The sequence below is a fragment of the Neopelma chrysocephalum genome, unplaced genomic scaffold, assembly GCF_003984885.1.
Source record: "Neopelma chrysocephalum unplaced genomic scaffold, ASM398488v2 Primary Assembly neopelma1_77, whole genome shotgun sequence".
In the NCBI taxonomy this organism is placed as follows: domain Eukaryota; kingdom Metazoa; phylum Chordata; class Aves; order Passeriformes; family Pipridae; genus Neopelma; species Neopelma chrysocephalum.
The window spans coordinates 4,404,075-4,425,227 of record NW_020897738.1 but is presented as its reverse complement, the minus strand read 5'-3'; the positions used below and the strand labels follow the sequence as shown (position 1 = coordinate 4,425,227).

Sequence of the window (21,153 nt, the reverse complement as noted above, 5' to 3'; positions counted from 1 at the left end):
TCTTTTCTCCTCACCCAAACCAGTTTATTTCAAGGTTTCAATTATCAGAGCTGTTTCACAAGGCCTAGCCCTGTGAACTGTAAATAAATATAAGGCAGTAATTTTTTCTTACTTGCTGCATACAGTGCAATCTTGTCATTGTCCTTGTGCTTCAGGAGATTCTCTGCATAGTTCAGACGGCTGCCCTTAAACCATTCCGGGACATCTGCAATACTTTTGGATGTATCAACCACCTGGAAAGAATACATAATACATTCCTGGAAAACTCTAAGATAAGTTTCTTTTTCGGAGAAATCAGCTAATTAATTCCAAGCTCTTTTTAGACTGCATCAGGCAAGAATCATTTCTCCCAGCTTACAGATGGCAGACAGACACTGAATCCTGTAATTATTGGCCTGGAAAGATTAATTATTTGTCAACTGTCACAAGCAAATACGTCATTACAACAAAACTTAATGAAGTTCCTTGCTGACAGTTCTACCTTTGGACCAGCCTTTAATACACAAGCAAAGCAAACCACTGTGACAACATCCAGACCACAAGGCACAGGCAAACCACAGTGACCACAGGGGCTGAGCTGCAGTATATGGAAACTCTCTCACAGGACTTACTCCCCAGCCTCCCTCTTAGGAAGGTGTGAGCACCCACTCTTCCCCAGCACGAGTCACAGGGTAGAGAGACCAACATCAGGAACTCAAACAATGGTAATTCAAAACAATGAACTGTGTAGTCAAATGTACCCAATTCTCCATGCTTTAGAATTAAGAGGGTCCAACAACATAATAAACCAATATTAAGTAACTCCCCATTTAGGACTAGGACATACAAAGAACTGAAAAATGCAATGAAAAGCCATCAAAAATACATTGAGCCGAAATAACTTTCCCATCTTGAACTAATAAAGCCTCAAAGTACTAATATACCCCTTGATCAGTCACAGTTAAGCCTATACCTTTAAAAACAGTAATAGGTATAAAGAGCCCCTAAGCATTAGCCCCAAAGGTCTAAACTCCTTCCAAAATGCACCACTGCTCAGCAATTCAACAGCTCAGCAGCACATGTATTTTGAAATCTTTAAATAGAAACTTTATTTTAGAGTTGTGTTTTTGAAAGCTTCAGTTTATACCCTCAGGTTCTCTAGTGGACTACACGTACATTATAAAAACAGCATTCCTTCAAATCAATTGAAAGGCTCTTCTGAAAGCCAGGCAGAGCTCAAAATACCTCCCATTCCAGAAAACCCAATGGTTTTGTGCTTTGAGATGGGCAGTGTATGTATTGCTGGAGGCAATCCTAAAATTAATTTATAAGCCAAGGTAAAGCTCATGTGGAAGTGCTCTACTGCATTACTTTATTTCAAGTGTATTTTCTAAAAATGGGAACTCATGTAGATTTCTTCGCTCCTAACAAATAAAAATTGAGTTACAACATTTACACTTTATCAACTCAGGCTGCAGAAATATTTTTTATATACTAACATATATTACTGCATCAATTAGAAGCTGCTCTTAGATCTGACTCATTTATGACTTCCTTAGCTTGAAGAAAAGTGAGCAGAATGTTTTCAACATTTTCCAGGACAAGATCCAACATAACTACTTTTTCCTGAAGTGGAGGAAAAAAAAAATCCTTCAAGAGCTTCAAAGAGCTCCACTAGCACAAGGTGCTGAAATCATATAATACTTGATGCTCCAGTATTTTCTCCCCAGGTAACACCTATAACTCCTAGTTAATACCCTGTCTTTGGTAGTGGTACTTTGTGATATGAACAACCTGATCTCTGGCTTAGAGGCCCCTCCACAGGACCAACAAACAGCTGTCAGGTGCTTCTCAGTGCAAAAAGAAATAGACTCTACATTCCTCATTTAAAATCATCTACTTGTAACTTGAAAAGCCAATGCCAAAGCTGCCATGTCAGTGTAGCTTTGCACACTGCAAGTATCCATGTTCTTTTCACAAGTGACAGGGATATCAATTGCTACAGACTGACATCAGCATGTCTACATCAAATATTAAAACTTAGTAAAGGTTTGAAGTAAAACACTGGTTGCTCACATTATATGTACACAACGTAAAATGTAAACATTTTATTGTTTTTCTTTGAATTATCTGTGCAAGTATAAAGTGTTCCACTGGCTGGGAACGAAGGAGTTAGCTCTGGTTTGTGAAAAATCTTATTTACCTCAAAGCATAATGCTTACTTCCAATAGACAGCCAGGATCAAGCTGTAAGGTACCTTAAATCAAGCTTCTCAGCTCTTTAGCTACCACAGACCAGCTCAAATACTGTGACCTTCCTTTCCTCCTGACACACAACAGGAATGGACCAATGGCAAGGACTAACAGCAAGTCAGCAAGGCTGGAGTCAAGCCTTGAAGCTGACACTGAGGGAAAGGCAAACAGCAACATCCATAACAAGTGACTCAGCATCTTCTGCAGTCCTTGTCCACCAGCTGACCCTCCCTCTCCTGTCTCAAGACCTGACATCACAGCAAGACCACTACAACACAGGCCTGCAGCTCACAAGAAATCTAGTCAAAGCCTTTCTAAGCATCCCCATCTTCTTGCTAGTCATTCCCAGGAAACATCCATTTTAGGGCACCATCTCCTGCTCCAGTTTCCCTCCAATTCATCAGCCACTGTTGGCATCTGGAGGGACTGACTTCCAGGAGTACCAGTCCTGTAAGGCAAGAGAACAAGTGTTGCTGTCCAGCTTGCTCAAGACAATTTGAATTCATGTGGAAATTTAGGATAGACTTGTCAGGAGCACAGAATATGTAGACAAAATGGACAGTATCCAAATTCAACCTGGCAAGATTTTGAGTTACCATCTATAGAAAATGTAAAGATTAAGTGTTTACAGTCTTCAGACTACACACTTCAAAGCAGGCTAGTTGTTAAATTCTTGATGAATTCACTCTTCTAAAGGGTGAGTCACATTAAGACACCTGAAAAAGCAGTTTCATGGCAGGAAGAACCACTTGATCTATCACATCAGTACAGAAATTCATAAAACAGAAGGAGAACTCAAAAGAAACTTACCAGTCCCTTCTGCAGGACTGCCAGTACTCTGAGGGTTCTTGGAACAGATGGCCTCCAGGGATTAAGAAACAAGTCTAGTCCTCCCCACTAAGTCCCAGGAAGGTTCCACTGCATCAATCTTTTGAAGTAATCAATCCATCATCTTCCTCAAATAGAAAACTACAGGGTGATGTTGATATCCTACACTAGGACTATAAAAGGGCTCCAGCTTTGCCCTCCATTTGCAAGAGCTTCAGAGTCACCTTTATTCCACAGCAACTCTGTGGCACACTCTAGTATTGCACTGTGACAGCGTTCTACCACTACCATTCCCTCAGAAATATTTCCAGCCTGATTGCAGAGCTTCTAAAACCAGTTCTACAAAGCCAGAGACTAACAGGTGTGCTTATCAGGTAAGCTGACTCAGGGAAGTTAAACATGAACTTGACAGCACGCCAGCATTTACAAAACCATGATGGTATTATACCAGCACGATCCTAAAGCAGAAGACAGGTATTGGCAGACTCCTCACAAGAAGCCAGGAACAATAATGTGTGCAAGAGCCCATGAACACAAGGACACTACAGCAGAAATGCTTAGAACAATAAAACTTGAGGATTTCACAGTCCTAAAGCGTACCAGCAACAGAACACCACCATCTGCCACACAAGGAAGTTCAGGACTTCACATCTAAGAGATTCCTCATATCACTCACTAGAGTTCAAAGAAGAGGTCAAGAGATCAAGTGTGAAACCACTTTATTTCCTGTTTGTGTTGCACTTACTGTAAGATAAACACTCAACTTACCTCATCATACAGGCGAGAGCATACGATGTTACTGTACTTCCAGAATTCCGCCCAGAAGTCTGAGTAGGATTCCACTGACCACTGGTATAAGTCATCATAGTTGGCTGGAAGTAATAGATACGCGTCAGCACCATGCAGATAATTACAGGAATTCAGACAAACTACAATTAGGGATGTCCCGGATAAAGAAAATTTGTGGCTAAAACAAGTGGGAAGATAAATCTGACCACACAGAGTAGATGACTTCAGCTCAAGGCAAGTGACTGTAGCAGAGTCTACTTGAACTTGAACACGTGGCATCCCTTCACCTGACTGTTACAAGCTATCTGCCATCACAGAGACAGAAACCTTTCCTAGTAACTCTGTTCAGCATTTCCTCCTACATCAGTGCAGCTGAAGATCAAATGGCCAGAGTCCCGTCTGCTGGCACTTTCACTCCCTTATCATATCAACATGATATGTTCACACAGCAAAAGATAAACAAGGTTTCCTGAGAAAGGACACTTGCTATATGGTTCTAGTCTGGGGCCAAAGACCTCTGAGAACTCAGTGACACGGGGATTATGTGACACTCATTGTCCAACTGTGGTATCAACAGGACTGTTAGAGGAAGCATGCCTAACTTTCAGTAAATATGGGGTCTGACAGAGTTCAGCTTACCTTTTCACGCTGAAAAAGCATGAATGAAGTGAAACAAGATGTTTACTAGCTAGATATTAAAGCATGACCTGGCAATAAACTCCTCATTTCCATGTTTAAAGTCTTATATGATTGTGAGACCGATGAATTAACCTGAGGACTGCATAAGAAAACCCCACAACTCAAACTAAATACCAAAATTCAGTGTGTAAACCAGTTATAAGTATGAATAACTGAAGCTGATGCCACATCACCAGCTTGAAAGTGACATTCCCTCATCATGTCCACGCCATCTGAAGCTGTGCCAACAACCAATTAAATATGAATATCTGCCATCAGTGAGAATAAGTTACCTACTCTGCCAACTGTGTGCCCCATTTGATGCTTTCAGCTAAACCACTCAGAAGCATTTTCACCAATTAGCTTTGGTTTGTCATCCTGTTATCCAGCCAATTGCTTCAGAAGCCAGTTTGCATCCTCTTCCTACAAAAAGGACACCTTCCAGCTTTATAAGAGAAAAACATTGAGAACTACCTCTGCACTGTTACACATGGCCACTACAGCAGTTTCCTCACCCAGTCTGTCCCTTGAACATTTTATTCCACCTCAACCCTTTCCATCAGTGTGAGATTATTCCATAGGTGTTACTGACATAGACACAAAGGCAAAGACTTCTCCATAAATCATGTTTTGCCTACATATTGCCTCAATCCCAGACTCCTACATACCCTTTTTACACTCCACCCAAGTTACTATCCTGCACACCACACATCAGCTGCATGGAGATAAAACTTTACCCAAGAAGAGCTTAAGTTGCCATCTCCCCCTTCAAAACCAAACTGCACCACATGCTCCAAATAATTTGATAAATGCAAAAAGGCTCAAGCTGCTACTAATTTGGTTTCTCACAGTATGAACAGTTTGTTCTGTTTTGTCTATACAGTTTGTTCCATATAAGCATCAGCACACAAGTCCTTCAGGGCACAGGTCTGTTACTCAGCAGTTAAACATTGCATCTTGTTACTACATTTTCAGGGCCAGGTAGAGCCATGCTGCTTAAAGGGCTATATTGCCCTTAGCTCTCCTCAGAGAGTCCACATCTTAAGGTTATATAAAGCATCCATTCTTTGCTGTTGAATAGCACTCAGGCCAGTGAACACCAGTGCAAACCTAATGGAGGCTGACAAAGGTTTCTACTTATGCAGAGCAATCCACTTTCCAATGGAGAAAGCCACTTCAAAGTGGGATGAAAAGAGTTCTAGTTGTTTCAGCCATAAACACAGGCAGCCCATCTGAAACTGCATTCACTCTTGATCATATGAGTACCAGTTACATCACATTTCACTCAGGAGTTGGCTAAAACCCTGTAGTAACTTGCTTCCTATCCAGCAGGAGAGTTAGACACTATACATTTGCCTTCCCAGGGGAAGTCACCAGCAGTCAAATAATGACCTGGCTTGCCTACATAGCAATCAAGGTCAGGAATTGTTTTCTGGACATGAACTGCAGGAATCACTATCTACGCTGCTACCACTCCGGAATGTCTCTGCTCCTACCACTGACATCTATACTGGACTGAAACTTTCAGGTCACTTACCAAAACTATTGCCTTCATCCCCTATCAGACAAGTGATCACAGGAAAGCTACACAAGCAACCTGGCCCTCAAACACTTAGGAAGAGCAGACACCATAAAACAAGCTAGTCAAAACTGGAGGGTTTGACCCACACATGCGCTGAAGTTCACCTCGTCCATGATGTGGCTGAGCCCACACAGCCAGAACCACTGATACCCTGGAGACATGACCTACAGTCAGCAAGAATTGAAAAACTAATGTTCTGGGTTGAAAACACCCCTAGAAGTCCAACTCCTGCTCAAAGCACAGCTCATCCCAAAGACGACAGGTTGTTTCCAAGTCAAAGAACCACACACACCTATTTACAGCCATACAGGTATTCCTGAACAAGCACAAAGCAGAGCTCCCAGTTCACAAGCTTTGGCAGATACACAGCAAAAACCCCTTATCTTCCACCACCGGACAAGCTTAGGCGTCACCTTTCACCTCCCAGCATACCTGAATATTACAAAAACATACTCTCTCTAATCAACGATGCACATGGCCTTAACTTAAATCTCACACATCTATGTCGCTAAAGCATCATAGCAAGGCTTACACTAACCTCCCAGCCATAGCGGCAGTGATCCCGCCTTCCCACATCCCTTTAAAACACCAAGTCACCCCAGCGCTGCCCCTGGCCCCAGCAGCTCCCTGCACACCGGGAGCCGCCGCAGGTAGCGATGCCGGCGCTGCCTGGGCTGACATCCAGCCGCAGCACCAGCCGCAGATAAGGCTGTTTGCCTTTCCCACCAGCGTGTACCTTCACACTCAGCGGATGCTGCCCCGGAGGCCTCTGGCTGAGGCTCCAGCAGAGCATCCCGCCTGGACCACTGTGCCCCTCCTGGGCCGGGGGGTGCCCGCGCGCCCAAGGGATGCGAGACCTGAGGGGCAGAAGGATTGTCCCCAGCCCCACAGCGGCCCCACAGTGAAGCCAGCCCGGAGAAGGCAGAGCAGCGCCCGCCCGCCCCCGCCCTGCGCTCACCCAGGCGGATCCCGTAGCTGCTGGCCACGGCGGCGCGGAACCGGTCCATGTGGGTGTTGCGCTTGGTGTCCGGCTCCCACATCACCTGCGACTCCATGATCTCGGGCTCACGCGACATGGTGGCGGCAGAGGAGCGAGACAGGCACCGTCCGTCCCGCGGGGCTCCGGTAACGGCGGAACCGCCCTAAAGACCCACACGCCGGCCGCGCCTCAGCGCTGACTGCGGCCCCTCCTCCGCGCGCACCCTTTAAGGCGCCGCCGATCGCATCACTCCGTAACCTTCCGCCGCGGGGAAAAAAGTGCGGGGCGTCGCGCCCCGCCCCGCCCGCCCAGGGGCGGCGGGGACCGGGGGAGCGGGGGGAGCTGGGGCCGGGAGGGGCGGCGGGGCCGGGCCGGTGCCCGCCCGGGCAGTGCGGGGTCACCCGCTTCGCCGGCCCCGGGAGCGCGGGCACGGAATGAATGGGGGAGCGGGCGCGCCGGACACCCGGGAGCCGGCGCTCGGTCCCTGTCACCTCTAAAGGTCACCAGACGCCGTGAGGGCACCGGGAGGAACCGTCGCTTCGCGCTTCTCACTGGATCTCTGAGAAATCACCGCCGGTCTATTATTTATTTATTTTTTTTACCCCCAGGGACGCCTGAAGAAGTCTCAACAAGTGTCTTTGACCTAAAAATGAGGCAAGAAATGCGTCTCTCCGTGGCCTCACCATCCCAGCTGCGCTTGTGTAACGCTCCCTGCCCACACAGCTTGCACCTTGGATTAAAAGCTACTATTGCTGCTCTGCTTTCCGAGTGTGACCTTTGCTAGTGGCTGTCACGGTGATTTCAGCCAGGAATTGGCATTAATGAAGCACTTAACTATGTGAAATTCACTACTGGATTCGGTGATCTTAAAGATCTTTTCCGATCTAAACAATTCCACAGGGTATCCGTGCTGCTTATGTAACTTATTTTCAAGGTCATGATTTCGCTTCTAATGCATAGAAGCCTCAAAAGATGGGAGTTTGATGGTAAATTATATACAGGCATATTGTATATGAAAGCAAAATACATGTAGTAGATCGTATACTTGCTCTAAATTTCATTTAGATTTTTGTGCTACCGGAATACAAATACTTTATTAAATGTGGAGACCATGGAAACGTGATTTAAACAATCCACAGTTTATTTGCCTCGAGACAAACATTACATCTGGCATATTTTTAAATAACTCTCCCCAGAGCTATAGGCCTTGGGGAGGCTGGGGTGGAACAGGGACACGTTATCTGCCTGTCGTGCCTCCCTTGCCTTGGCAGCACTCAGAGGTCAATGGAAGTGTGAAATCCACAGCCAGAGACCTGCCAAGAGATAAGGGAGAAGGCAGGACAGGAGCGGGCTTGGGATCCACAGCCTGTGGTGGGGAAACTGGCTGGAGAACCTATCTCTCTGCGACTTTTATTTTTAACCCTTTGTGTTGTGAAGGTGTTTATGACACTGACAGAGTGTTAACCTGTGTGGGCACATCACTGGTACAGGACATGCAGGGCAGCAGCCAGGAGGGTTTTGCTTCCCGCCCCACCACAGACCTCAGACCTCTACACCATTTACCCCCAGCTGACAAACAGCCTGCCCTGCTCTGGGGATACAGGTGAACTTTGGGACAGGTTTTGGACAGGACTGGAAGCAAAGCTGCGATTCCTCATTTTTACCAAGGCACCCCCACCACTCTTTCCCCAAGGGGGTCACAGCCCAGGAGGGTGGACACAAGGCCACCCACTGACTCCTGTGCTTGGCACTGGTGAGGCCACACCTCGAATGCTGTGTCCGGTTCTGGGCCCCTCAGTTCAGGAAGGACATTGAGGTGCTGGAGCAGGTCCAGAGAAGGGAACAGAGCTGGTGAAAAGTCTGGAGCACAAGTCCTATGACGAGCAGCTGGGGGGGCTCAGCCTGGAGGAGAGGTGGCTCAGGGGGGACCTTCTCGCTCTCTACAACTCCTCAAAAAGAGATTGTAGCCAGGTCAGAGTTGGTCTCTTCTCCCAGGCAATAAGTGACAGAATGAGAGGACATAGTCTCAAGCTTCACTAGGGGAGGTTTAGCTTGGACATTAGCAATAATTTCCCCACAGAATGAATGATTAGACATTGGAACCACCAAGGAGGTCGTGGAGTCACCATCCCTGGTGGAAAGGAAATACTGGCTGTGGCACTCAGTGCCACGGTCTGGTTGATATGGTGGTGTTGAGTCATAGACTGGACTTGATGTTCTCAGGGGTCTTTTCCGATCTAATCGATGCACTGATTCAGTAACTCCGTGACCCGCCACCGCCCCTCAGGGCCGGGGCCCCGCCCCGCGGACGGATCCCGTGCGGCGCACGGCGGCCGCGACGTCGGCGCGTCTGATTGGCTGTGGCGTGCCTGGCCCCACATCAGCCCAGAGCGCGCTCTCCTCGCGGCTGGGCTGACGGGGGAAGAGCCGGCGCCCCGGAGAACCAATCGGCGCACAGCTTTCTCAAGGCCCTCTCTCTGCCGGCCAATGAGCGGCCGGATCGGGGGAGGTGTGCCCAATGGGAGCAGGGCTCTCATGCCGTACGGCGGGATGGGCGGGGGTCCCGCCGTGGGTCCCCTCAGAGCTGAGGCGATGCCGAAATTGCCCGTTTTAAGATAAAATGCACAGAATCGCAGAATCAGTTAGGTTGGGAAAGACCTCTGAAATCATCAGTCCAACCTGTGACCCGACACCACTCTGTCAACCAGACCACGGCACTAAGTGCCACATCCAGGCTTTCCTAGAAAACCTCCAGGGGCGGTGACTCCACCACCTCCCTGGGCAGCCCGTTCCAATGCCTAATAACCCTTTCGGGGAATAAATTCTTCCTAAAAGCAGCAGCAAAACAGCCGCCTTCCCCCACCCAGAGCAACCTGGGCTTCTAAAAAGAAAATGAGCAGCCAAATTACCTGAGAAAAGACCCAAAAATCCTCTCGCTGAGCTGAAAAAGATGTTTAAAAAGGACTGACGCAGTTACAGCTCAGGGAGGAAGGGGTGTGCTGAGATTTGGTGATAAAACTAGGGCTTTTAGGAAAATCTGACAGTGTTTTTATCTTATTAACAGCAGTTTTACTATTGCATCCTTACTTAGAGTGGGTTATGCATCCGGGTTCCTTGCTTTCATTCCAGCTTTGCTTTACCCAAACCAGTTTTTCCCTCTTTCAAAAGTGACTTTGGAAAAATGGGAAGAAGGAAAATTAAACAAATCTTTAATGAGAAAATGGGCATTAGGAGGACTGCTGTGACTACTGCAATTAGTTTGGAGACTAGATTAGGATAGCTGGAGGAAAATAGCCTGAATAAGATTAACTGGAATTGACCATTTTCAAATCTTTTTAAGCCTTGCTTTATGCCTGCTAATAGTAATAAGGTTAAAAATGAGATCATATTTTCTGCTTTAGATTAGATTAGGGGCCTTTCAAAAGATTCTTCAGAGCTGATGAACAGTAATAACACTGGTGATGGCACTATCACATTGTCTCTGAGGTAACCTGAAGTCACTTGGGAGTTTGAGTGATGAAATTCTGGGATCTGTGAGATAGAAGTTTTGTAATAATAGCTCGTGGCAATACCTGCAGTATGCTGAGGCCTGACCATGATCCATTGATCCAACATTTGGATTAGGAAATATAAAGATTTTGGAAAGATTTTGTAAAAAAATCCTATATACAGAGCATGCACCAGCTGGTTAATAAGTCTGGATAAGAATAAGAAACTTCTGGCTCATTTGATGTCCATGATCTCTGCAACCTCTATGTGGTATCAGATACATGTAATTAGAATCAAAATCTAAGGCATTTGCAGAAAAGGAAAAAAGAAATAAAAAGGAAAGGAAAGGGAAAATAAAAAGGAAAAGAAAAAAAGGAAAAGGAAAGGTAAAATAAAAGTTAAAGGGAAAGGAGAACGGAAAGGGAAAAAAAACAAGAAAAGAAACAGTGACACATTGCAAGAAAAGCCTCACAGGGAGGACATGAAAAGGCCTAAAATGACAAGAGGTCATAAAGCAATCAGCTATGACAGGTTGAGACTGTGAGTAGTAAAGACAGGAAGAAAAAAGAGGTTAAGAACTGATCCACAGTAACACCATTTGGCTTTCTTTAAGGCTATGCCATTTTTTTTCAGCATTACAATGATTTAAAGAGAGCCCTATGATCTGCTAAAACTTAGACATCTAGGAAACAGACCCCCATTTCTTCTAAATACAGTTCAAGTTGTTGTTAAATCCCTCTATTTGAGTAGGACATCTTACACAGTTTCTAGTGCAGATGAGGAAACAGAGAAGCACACTCATTCTTCTTCTGTACAGTGAGACCCTCATCAGAGGATCTTTCTGGAAACCTCATAGTTGTCCTCATTAAGAGGTTCAATGTGGCCGAGATCAATATTTCATACCATGATGCAATGTATTCTTTGAGCAGACGCTATTTCATTTATTTAAACAAGAAGGGTGAAATACCACATAATTTCATAAGAGCTGTGGATTTGGAGAGTTGAATGTACCTGAAATAGGCTCATTGAGACAGATAAGGAAATCAATTAAACACCAGGAAGAGTCCCAAATTATCCTGACCTCATGTGAAGGACAGCCTCGAGTGCAGGCTTCCAGAGGCAACCAACCCTACCAAAGGCCTCAGAAACTCTGTAAAGAGCAGATGGAAAGAAACAACAGGCACTTGCAGAAGTGACTTTGAAGGGATCTCACGATGGAAACTCAGGTAGAGAAATAGCAACATTCCCAAATTCTCCAATATAAGACCCAATGGACCAGAAGCAGCACAAAGGGACCCGGAGAAAGCCATGCCAGTTGGAAGCAAATTGAAGAATTATAACTGGCACAGAAAACAACACTCATGACAGTTAATTACCTCTGGTTTTTTGTACTGTGGGGCTCTTTAGATGCAAGAAATGCCCCAGAAGCTGACATTTACTGTGTGTTCAGAGTATAAGCACAGCATGACACTGAGGGCAGATAACCAGAAACCTCATAAGAACCTCAGAAATGCCTGTCATCAGTTGCCAACCCATTTTGGGAGAACATGAGATAGACTTCCGAATATACACAGGGATTAACAAATCAGCAAATTCAGGGCCATCTTAAAAAAGAATGAAAGCACCATTTATAAATCTATAAAAAATCTATACCCTGCTGAAATCAACTAAGATTCTAAGTACCTTCCTGGATCTGGGCCCAACCCTTCCAGGGCCAAATAGAAATAAATGCTGAAAGGTCTAGGCCATTCTGCTAAATGTGAAAATAAGTGTTTTGGCCAGACTAAAACTGGGAAAAAGGCCATAGCAGAGATGTCTCTATTCTAGATGTCTACTCAACTACTCAGCTACCAGGCTTAGGCCAAGCCATGAGCTTTAAACATTGAGAACATGGGGTAATAATTTGGAAAGAGATACTTCAAATTATTCCAGAGATTGGAAGAGCTACAAGCTGCATCCCTGACTCTGCGAGAACTCCCCAGGACGGGGCCAGTAAAAGCAGAGATCTGCCCTGTAATTTTCAGAGCAAACACCCTGAGTGGTTCACAGACATGAGCACGGGCTGCCTACACCTTCCCAAGCTCACCAAGGAGCTCTGGGGAGGACATCAGGATCCCTCATGCCTCGAAGTTACTGTTGGGCAATTTAGCAAACACTTGCTGCCCCAGTCACGTCATCAGTCGGTGCAGAATCTACACTACAGACCTGTGGATCTATTTTTATATCACAGTCATTGTGTTCCTGTCAATTAGTGATGAATCAGAATGTGCTCTGAAGGCAATGAAGTGCTCTTTTATCTCCTGGGGATTCTTACTTCACTCTGCCAACATCCTGCTTAGGCTTCACTACACAGAAGGACCTGATAACATTGTCTAATCTACACTTTCCAGCTGGTTTTTTATTAGCCTGGTTAGTCAGGAAAAATCAACACAAAGCCTGTCAGAAGGGGGAGTCACACCATGAAACGTGCTGACTTTTGGCATTTCATCTGAGTCAGAGTTTCTCAAGAGTGAAGGACATGAGCATCCTTCAGAATCTCTCAAAGTGAAGTTGATAGAGTACTGGAAAGAGAGATGTCATTTTTTTTGATATGAGAGTTCTATATTCCCCTTGTCATTTGGGGATTGTGTCTCAGAATTGCCTCAGAGGAGATTTCATACCCATGCAGGAAAGGCATCTCTCTGTATTCTGTAAAGACTGTGACAAGTTTCCAGAGCCCCAACAGCTGAGTAATTTAAAAGCTCCATGGGAGAGGATCGGGGAGCCAAGAAAGTTGATCACAAGTCAGCAATGGGCCCTGTGGCAAAGAAGCCTGACAGCATCCAGGGCTCTGTCAGTAAGAGCAATGACCCTAAAATGAGACACTGTAAGCCTTGGTTTACAGTAGGGAAAAAAAAATTGCCATGTGGATTATTACATGTGAAATTTCGCCTGGAACTGGATAAATACTGTGACAGACGGGATGGTGGAAGAGGTTAAATCTGGGAACTGGTAATGGACTGGGAGAAGTTAAACCCTGGGGCAGGCTGGACACAGCAAGAGACTTGAATAGACCTTTTGGGGCAGGGGGAGCTGCACAGGGAGATTTCAACCTGAATTATTATAAGTGAAAAATAGTGTTATTCCTGATTTTGAGAAAAAATACAATTTAAATTAATATAGTGTAATCCATAAGCTTTCTTAAGAGACATCCATAAGCTCTCTTAAGAGCTTATGAGAAGTGGCTGAGGGGGCTGGTGTTGTTTAACCCGGAAAAAAGGAGGCCCAGGGGAGACCTTATCGCTCTCTACAACTCCCTGAAATGAGGTTGTAGCCAAGTGGAGTTCAGCCTCTTCCCCCAGTCAATCAGCAACAGGACAAGAGGAAACGGCCTCAAACTGCACCATGGGAGGTTCAAGCTGGACATCAGGAAGAATTTCTTCAGTGAATGGGTGATTAAACATTAGAAGGGGCTGCCCAGGGAGGTGGTAGAGTCCCCATCCCTGAAGGTGTTCAAGAAACAACTGGATGTGGCACTCAGTGCTGTGGTCTAGTTGACAGGGTGGTGTTGGGTCAAGGGTTGAGCTTGATGATCACAGAATCACCGAATAGTTAGGGCTGGAAGGAACATGTGGAGATTATCTAGTCCAAACCCCCTGTCAAGGCAGGGTCGCCTGGAGCAGGTGACACAGAAATGCACCCAGGTGGGTTTTGAATGTCTCCAGAGAGGGAGATCTCCCTGGGCAGACTGTTCCAATGCTCTACCACCCTCAATGGAAAGAAGTTCTTCCTCATGTTGAGGTGAAACGTCTTGTGTTTTAGTTTATGGCCATCGCTCCTCGTCCTGTCGCTGGGCACCACTGGAAAAGGTCGGGCACCACTGGAAAGAGCCTGGCACCATCCTCTTGCCACCTACCTTTGAGGTAGTTCTATACATTACTGAGATCCCTTCTCAGTTTTCTCTTCTCTAGACTAAACATGCCCAGCTCCCGCAATCTCTCCTCATGGGAGAGATGCTCCAGACCCCTCACCACCGTTGTGGCCTCTGCTGGACCCTCTCCAGCAGCTCATTACCTTCCTCGTACAGAGGAGCCCAGCGCTGGGCACAGCCCTCCAGACGCGCCTCGGCAGGGCCGAGCAGAGGAGTAGGATCACCTCAACGTGCCGGCCACGCTCCCCGCCGTTCCCTCAGCGATCTTTCCCCACCCCGAGCGATCGTTTCGCGATCTCCATCGGTCCCCGCGCGGGGAGCCCCGCCCCGCCTCACCCGCCGCCCCTCAGGCTGCCGTTGCTCCGCGGGTCCCGCGGGCGGCGCTGCGGCGGCGGCGGCGCAGCGGGGCGGCCATGGCGGCGGCGCGGCGGGCGCTGCTCTCGCTGCTGCTGCTGCTGCTGCTGCTCTGGGGCTCGGCGGGGCCCGGCGCCGAGGCCGCTCGGGGCCGCGGCGGCGACCGCCAGAACAGCCTCCGCCGCGCCGCCAGCGGCCTCTACCAGGGCGTCAGCGGCCTCTTCGGCGAGGACAACGTGCGGGCCCTGCAGAAGGTGAGGCGCCGGGCGCTGCTCCCCCCCCTCCTCCTCCCGCACACCTCCCGCGCTTCCTTCGCTTCCTCGCTGCGCTCCCCGGGGTGACCCGGCGGCTCTCGGGGCACAGCCGCGCTCCCCCGTCGCCCCTCGGCGCGGTGGGACCCGCCGCGGCCTCGTCGTTGTGCGGGTGAGGCGGCGGAACGGCTGGAACGGCGCTTCGCGGAGGGAAACGGCAGCCGAGGCTTGCGGCAGTCTGGGAAAAATTGTCAGGGGAATCTCTAAATCAAGGTTGTTTTAGGCGGGGGAGACGGCCGGGGCAGCCCGCTGTCGGTGGGGAGCCCTTCAGCTGAAATCCGGTCTCTCCGCATCAGCAGAGCATCCTGCGCTTGTGGGGCCGTAGGAACTTGCAGGAAATCGGGCGTGCAGGACCTGATTCTCTGTTCCTCCTTCCCTCAGGCAGTAGGAAGAAATAATAAATACTGTTAAATTGACCTACGAGTACACTTGAGACGTTTGCTGGGGACATCTCTCAGTTCCTCGATAAAACTAATTCCCTGGTTTGATTTACCAATTGCTAGTGATTTTGTTATCTCTAAACTTCAGAACAATAGCAAAGCCCATAAAGTGCAGTTTTAAGTGCTGCCAACGTATACATTTACATGCCCAAATACCTACACTAAAGATAATTGTAATATGCAAATTTAAGATTCACAGAGTTAAAAAAAATTACAAAATTGCTTTTTTTCCCTTGGGGACTACAAAATAACCTGCAATTCTTGCTTAATGGATTATAATTCTACTTATGACTAGTAAGTCTCAAAGTATGTTTCTAGGAATTGAGGATTTTTTTAATTTTCGATTTCATTTCTCAGTTTTTCTCAAGGTTGACAGAGAGGTTTGTGAATGGGGTGGATGTATTAATGGACACATTCTGGAGAATATGGACTGATTTGTTAGATGTTCTTGGAATTGATGGTAAGTGTGATGCCTGTTTAACCTTGAACTGTCTCAGCTTGTGTCAGTGTTTACAAGCAAATGGGAAAATCATTTTATCATGCTGCATTAAACATCCATCAGCAGTGTCTCTATCTGCTTATCTGGCTTTGATTTTGCTATGAGTGCCTTCAAACAAGAAGACTGAACTCAACCATTCCATTTCTCTATGTGTATCTGTAGGATGTCTGTAAAATGAGTTACAAGTCATGGTTGATTTCTTGGTATCATCATTAGATGGATTCATGCAGCCAGGAATGGTGCAGGGAAATCAAGGAGGACTAGAGGAAGGAAAGACACAGTTGAGAGCCATTAGAATATAACTTTTACAAAGCAGGATCTGTAGCCCCAGTATGAACTTGTCAGCCAGTGATTTGAAGAAGGTCCATCCAGAAACGGATAAACCAGTTTTACCCCTCACTTTAGAAACCACAGCCATGACCCCACTGCTGTGGGCGACTGACCTTTCGGAGCTGTGCTCGTGTTTCTCCCTGTACCACTGCAGCCTGCCCTCATTAACATTCTGTACATTTTCCTTTGTTTTTCAGCCTCCAACCTGACTCATTATTTCAGCCCAGCAGCAATTGCCAACAACCCGACCCGTGCCCTCCTGCTGATCGGTGCCATTTTACTTGCCTATTGGTTTCTATCTCTCTTCCTTGGATTCTTCTTCTATCTCCTGCACATGCTGTTTGGTCGGTTTTTCTGGATTGCGAGGGTTGCCCTGTTCACCCTGTCGTGCGTGTACATCCTCCAGAAGTACGAGGGCGATCCGGAACACGCCGTCCTGCCGCTCTGCTTCGTCGTCGCCGTTTACTTCATGACAGGGCCGGTTGTATTTCACTGGAGAAGAAACAACAACAGCAGCCTGGAGGAGAAGATGGACCACCTGGAGAGTCAGATCAGACTGCTGAGCATCCGCCTTTCCAGGGTGATTGAGAACCTGGACAGGGGCAGCGAGCAATGAACCAGCCCCTGCAGACCACTGTACACCAGCTCCAGAAAATTCCTAAGCACTGTCTCATTCAAAGTTACAAAGCAACAAAAACGTCACATGGTAAAAAGTGTGCAAAGTTATAACTTTTCATCATGTGTGAGACTAGTTTATCTAGATTATACACTCAGCCATTAAACTTGTAGGAGAAAGAAAAACATTTACAAAATTCAGCTGTATATTCAGAGTTTTATCCAGTACTAGAATTTTCTCAGTAGATAAACGCTTACTTTTACAAGCATTTAAAAACATCTTTTGTAAAGTTTTTATAAAAGCAAATTGAGTAGTCTTTCAAATATTGAAATTGAGCTAAACATATGCAAATTTGACACTTTAAAAGTTAAAAAAAAACAAACAAAAAACTCAAGCTACCAAGCACTTCCATTGAGAAGTATCTGCTGTGGGTCCACATTTTTATTTTTTTCGAAGTTGTGAATGTTTTTGTGTTTTTGTTGGCTTATTTCATTGCCTTGAAGTTGCCTTTCATAGAGTATCAGATGAGGAATTTTCTGGTATCCAGGCCAAAAAATTCACACCATAGCTTTTAATAGGAGGTGGGGAATGAGGGAGAAGGAAGATTTGAAGTCCTTAAATGCCAGTCCAATGGGAGGAATTGAGAAACACACATGTGGCATTTTTTCATTGCATTTCATCTCAAGACCTTTAATTTGGTGTCTGAAAGGAAATCTGGTTTAATGAATTGGCACAGAGGGAAGAGACGTAGCGTGACAAATTGTAATTCATATTTGATCTGCACAGTGAAGCATTTTCCAAGCATAAATGCATAGACTAAAACATGATTTTTAATCTCAGGACCCACATACTTTCTCAGAAAAGGCAGCAGTTAAAACACGTGCAAATGTATTGTTGCTTAAAGCTTTCTCAGGACCAATAAGCGGCAATAAATTATCTTCAGGAAGATCTGGATTTTTTTCTAAAGTTGTAATAGTTTTATAGGAGCTTTTTGCTTGAAGTCTGTGTCCTCATTAGGTTTTGGGGAAAGTGAATCACCTTATGAGGAGGGTGTAGGAAACGGTTCTATTTCAAAGCGGCGGAGCTTTGAAGCAATTTTATTTTGCAGGATTTCTATATTTGTAACTTAGAACTGACTGACTTGGTAGAGTATCACTGGCTATGTGAACGGTTTGCTGAAATGCAGTGAAACAAAGGTAGCCTCAGGGAAGGAAGTCAGGAACGTGGTTTGACCTGGGAACAACAGCATTCGAGGATAGAGATGTGGGGAGGGAGGGGAAGCATTGACCCGTAGTGATGAGCACAGCACTGATACCATGAGAGGTGGAATGGACCACAGCTGAAGCACTTCGTGTTCCATAGGGTCTAAACTTAAAATTACATTAAAAAAACGCAACAAAAAATTGGTCTGTGATAGGGCCTGGCTACAAAGCAAGGGAACAAGTACGAGGAGGTTCTCCTCTCCATGCCTGTGAGTGCCAGTAGGACAGGCCAGGGCAGCTGAGCACAGCTTGGCCTTTGTCCTCTTGTTCCGTTGGGCAGAACTTTTGCTGGATGTGATGCTTAACTGAATGTAACTGTTGGGCAAATTTATTTTTCTCTTTATGCTGAAGTTTAATGTTCTTCTTAGAATGTGTGTTACTTGCCTAACCTCTTTGGGTCTGTATGTGACATTTACATGAGGGGTTATTTTTAAAATCCATGTTAATGGCCTTTACTCCGAACGGTGATCACTTGAGTTCAACACAGTTGAAGTTCATATGCACTTGGCACGGTTGGAATCCATTTTAATTTTTTATGTCACCTGTAAATCCCCTTGGACACCATTTATTGAGAAATACAACATTTAGAGTTGTAAAATAACTGGTTTTCACAACTTCAGATAAGGACTATGGCAACAAATAGTCCGCTTTGTAAAGCTGAAAATATAAAATACAATGTATTCCTTTTTCCAGCTCATTCTCCATAGTATTACAGAGTCTTCCCTGTAAACTCAGTTTTGCCTACTGTTGTGCACAGAAGACTGGGCTAAAACACCAACCTGGAAATTAGGAATAGACTAGCACAGCTTGTCAGGTCTTGATGTGTTTTGTTAAATTTGAGGCCTGAGGACCAAAGTCTGCAAACCTCGCTCGTGTCAGCGGCTCCATCGCCTTCTTAGGACTATGTGCATGAGTCAGTTTGCATAGATTGTATTTTATGTAATCCATATTTAACGTTGAAGTTAAAAATACTGAATCATTTATATATTAAGAGTTGTCTATTATAAAGATTTCTTTAAAAATACTATATAAAAGTTAATTTGGATTATAGTTTCTCCCTGTCTTGCTCTAATCATTTATCTTAGTTTTGTAAGATCAGCCCTCCTATATTAATACTCTTGATTTTGATCACCCTGCTGCTTGAAAAAAAGTATTTTTATATTTACTTGCATCCCATGTATAGCAAAATGTTATGTCAAAAGTAGTATATATAAAATTGGGTATTTTTAATCAGTATTTTTCCCAGCACTCAGTTTTCACATTAGTCAAATTCAGAAGTAATGATTTTTTAAAGCACAATCTAATCTTCAATATATATATATATATATACTTTAAAAATGCTCTGTATTTTTAAACATGCACTGTAGTGAAAGCGCTTTTGGGACATGAATGTGGTATTGTATTTAATCTCTTTCAACTTTTGTAAATAACCTTTTACAAGTATTTTCCATACCGGGCCATCTAGTTTATCCATGGAGGTTTTTGCTGTTTTTTAGAACCCGTGCCAGTGGTTGCACTGCTTTTGTATTGCCATTGGTAGGAGCGTCCCAGAGACAGGCAGGTCTTGCCTTGTCACCCACGGACAAACCAAGACTGGGAGTTGATGGACTCGCTTGGGCTGGGGGCAGAGATGGGACTGGACCAAACCTCGCAGCTCCCGCTTTTCACTGGGATCCAGCAAAACAGAGAGGGGGGAGCGATGTCTGTGCACTCCTGCCACAGCCATGGCCCTCCTGACCTGCTGCTGAGGGGGCACAGGTGACCTGAGACCAGCTGGGTGTGGGGATATCCCATCTGGCTGCTCCTCCGGAATGGATCCTGCTCGTGGACCTTCCCTGCAAAGAACATCACCCCGTGTAACCAGCTGATGAGGGGGTCCAGGCTGTCCAGGATGGGAGATCCCGTTGGGTCTGGAGTGTTTAAACCTGTGTACTTTAGGACCTCATATTTGAAACTCCTGTAGTGTTTTCCCATCTTTGCAGAGCTGACGTCTGCAGCAGCACCTCCGACTGTAGATAACTGATGTGTTGTATGGAATGTGGCGCTTTCACAGTGGTTTTGGGTGTCAGAGTGCTGTGTACAAACCTGGTGTAGTTCAGTGCTGTAGTTATAGCCCATCTTTCACATTGTGATTTGCTTTTCCAAGACTCGTTGCATCGTCAGTGTGGAAAATAGACCAGTATCAACCTTAGCTTCGGTGGTGTAGAGGTGTTTAAGTGTGATTTGCCTCATGTACTGATCCGTATTTGGCAGCTAATGGCATAAGTGACCATGAGTTCTCTTTGTCTGGGTTGGAAAATAAAAGGTTTTATTGTATCCGCATGTATTTTAAACTTTTTGGATAATTCCATCGACCTGTGATGACAGCACATGTAAAAACCAACCTTTTCCTTTTGATGAGAAGTTATATTTGCTGTGGTAGCACTCATTGTTGGCACTGATGGTAGTGATTTCACACCGTTTTGTACATCAGCTTTCACAGTGTTTAAGTTTGTACAATTGTTCATGTGAAAACGATTTGGTCTGAAGAGATGCTCTGTGTTCACTTCTGACATACAATCCTAGAGACATACGAGATTCTGCTGATAATACTGTTAAGTAGCTACAAATGTACCAGACTCATTTTTTACCGAGCTTTAACATGCCTTTATTTATTTATTATCGGACCAGCCAAACCCGTGTACTCCGTAGTTCAGTATTTGTTAGAACAAAAAAATCTCACAAATCAACTTAATGGTATTGTGTGGCAAAGCTTCGAATAAATGTTTACTGAGACTTTGCACTGAGCAGCGAGTCCCTGGTGAGGCTGCGCGGGCTGGGAGATCCCGGGATGGGATGGGGTGGGATGGGGAGGG

The 21,153-nt window shown here is 45.6% G+C and overlaps 2 protein-coding genes and 1 long non-coding RNA gene across 3 annotated transcripts in view; 2 read left to right on the top strand and 1 right to left on the bottom strand.

Annotated features, from left to right (window-relative positions):
* Positions 1 to 7,303, bottom strand: part of AACS (acetoacetyl-CoA synthetase) — a 39,158-nt gene extending 31,855 nt beyond the window's left edge. Inside the window, exons 1-3 of the mRNA XM_027689731.1 lie at positions 7,067 to 7,303; positions 3,828 to 3,931; positions 113 to 233 (exon numbers count right to left, since the gene is read on the bottom strand). Of these exons, the coding sequence (XP_027545532.1) occupies positions 113 to 233; positions 3,828 to 3,931; positions 7,067 to 7,184 (343 nt within the window). The 5' untranslated portion in view covers positions 7,185 to 7,303. The remainder of the gene's footprint in view (positions 1 to 112; positions 234 to 3,827; positions 3,932 to 7,066) is intronic.
* Positions 7,304 to 7,420: 117 nt separating this feature from the next.
* On the top strand, positions 7,421 to 8,210 carry LOC113970617. The gene is made up of 2 exons (XR_003535231.1): positions 7,421 to 7,586; positions 7,696 to 8,210. It is a non-coding gene; the product is annotated as an uncharacterized LOC113970617 (long non-coding RNA).
* A 6,674-nt stretch (positions 8,211 to 14,884) lies between these two features.
* BRI3BP (BRI3 binding protein) lies at positions 14,885 to 21,083 on the top strand. The gene is made up of 3 exons (XM_027689732.1): positions 14,885 to 15,094; positions 15,949 to 16,051; positions 16,618 to 21,083. The coding sequence occupies exons 1-3, from the start codon at positions 14,900 to 14,902 to the stop codon at positions 17,034 to 17,036; spliced, it is 717 nt and encodes a 238-aa protein (XP_027545533.1). The 5' UTR covers positions 14,885 to 14,899; the 3' UTR covers positions 17,037 to 21,083.
* The last annotated feature ends 70 nt before the right edge of the window (positions 21,084 to 21,153 follow it).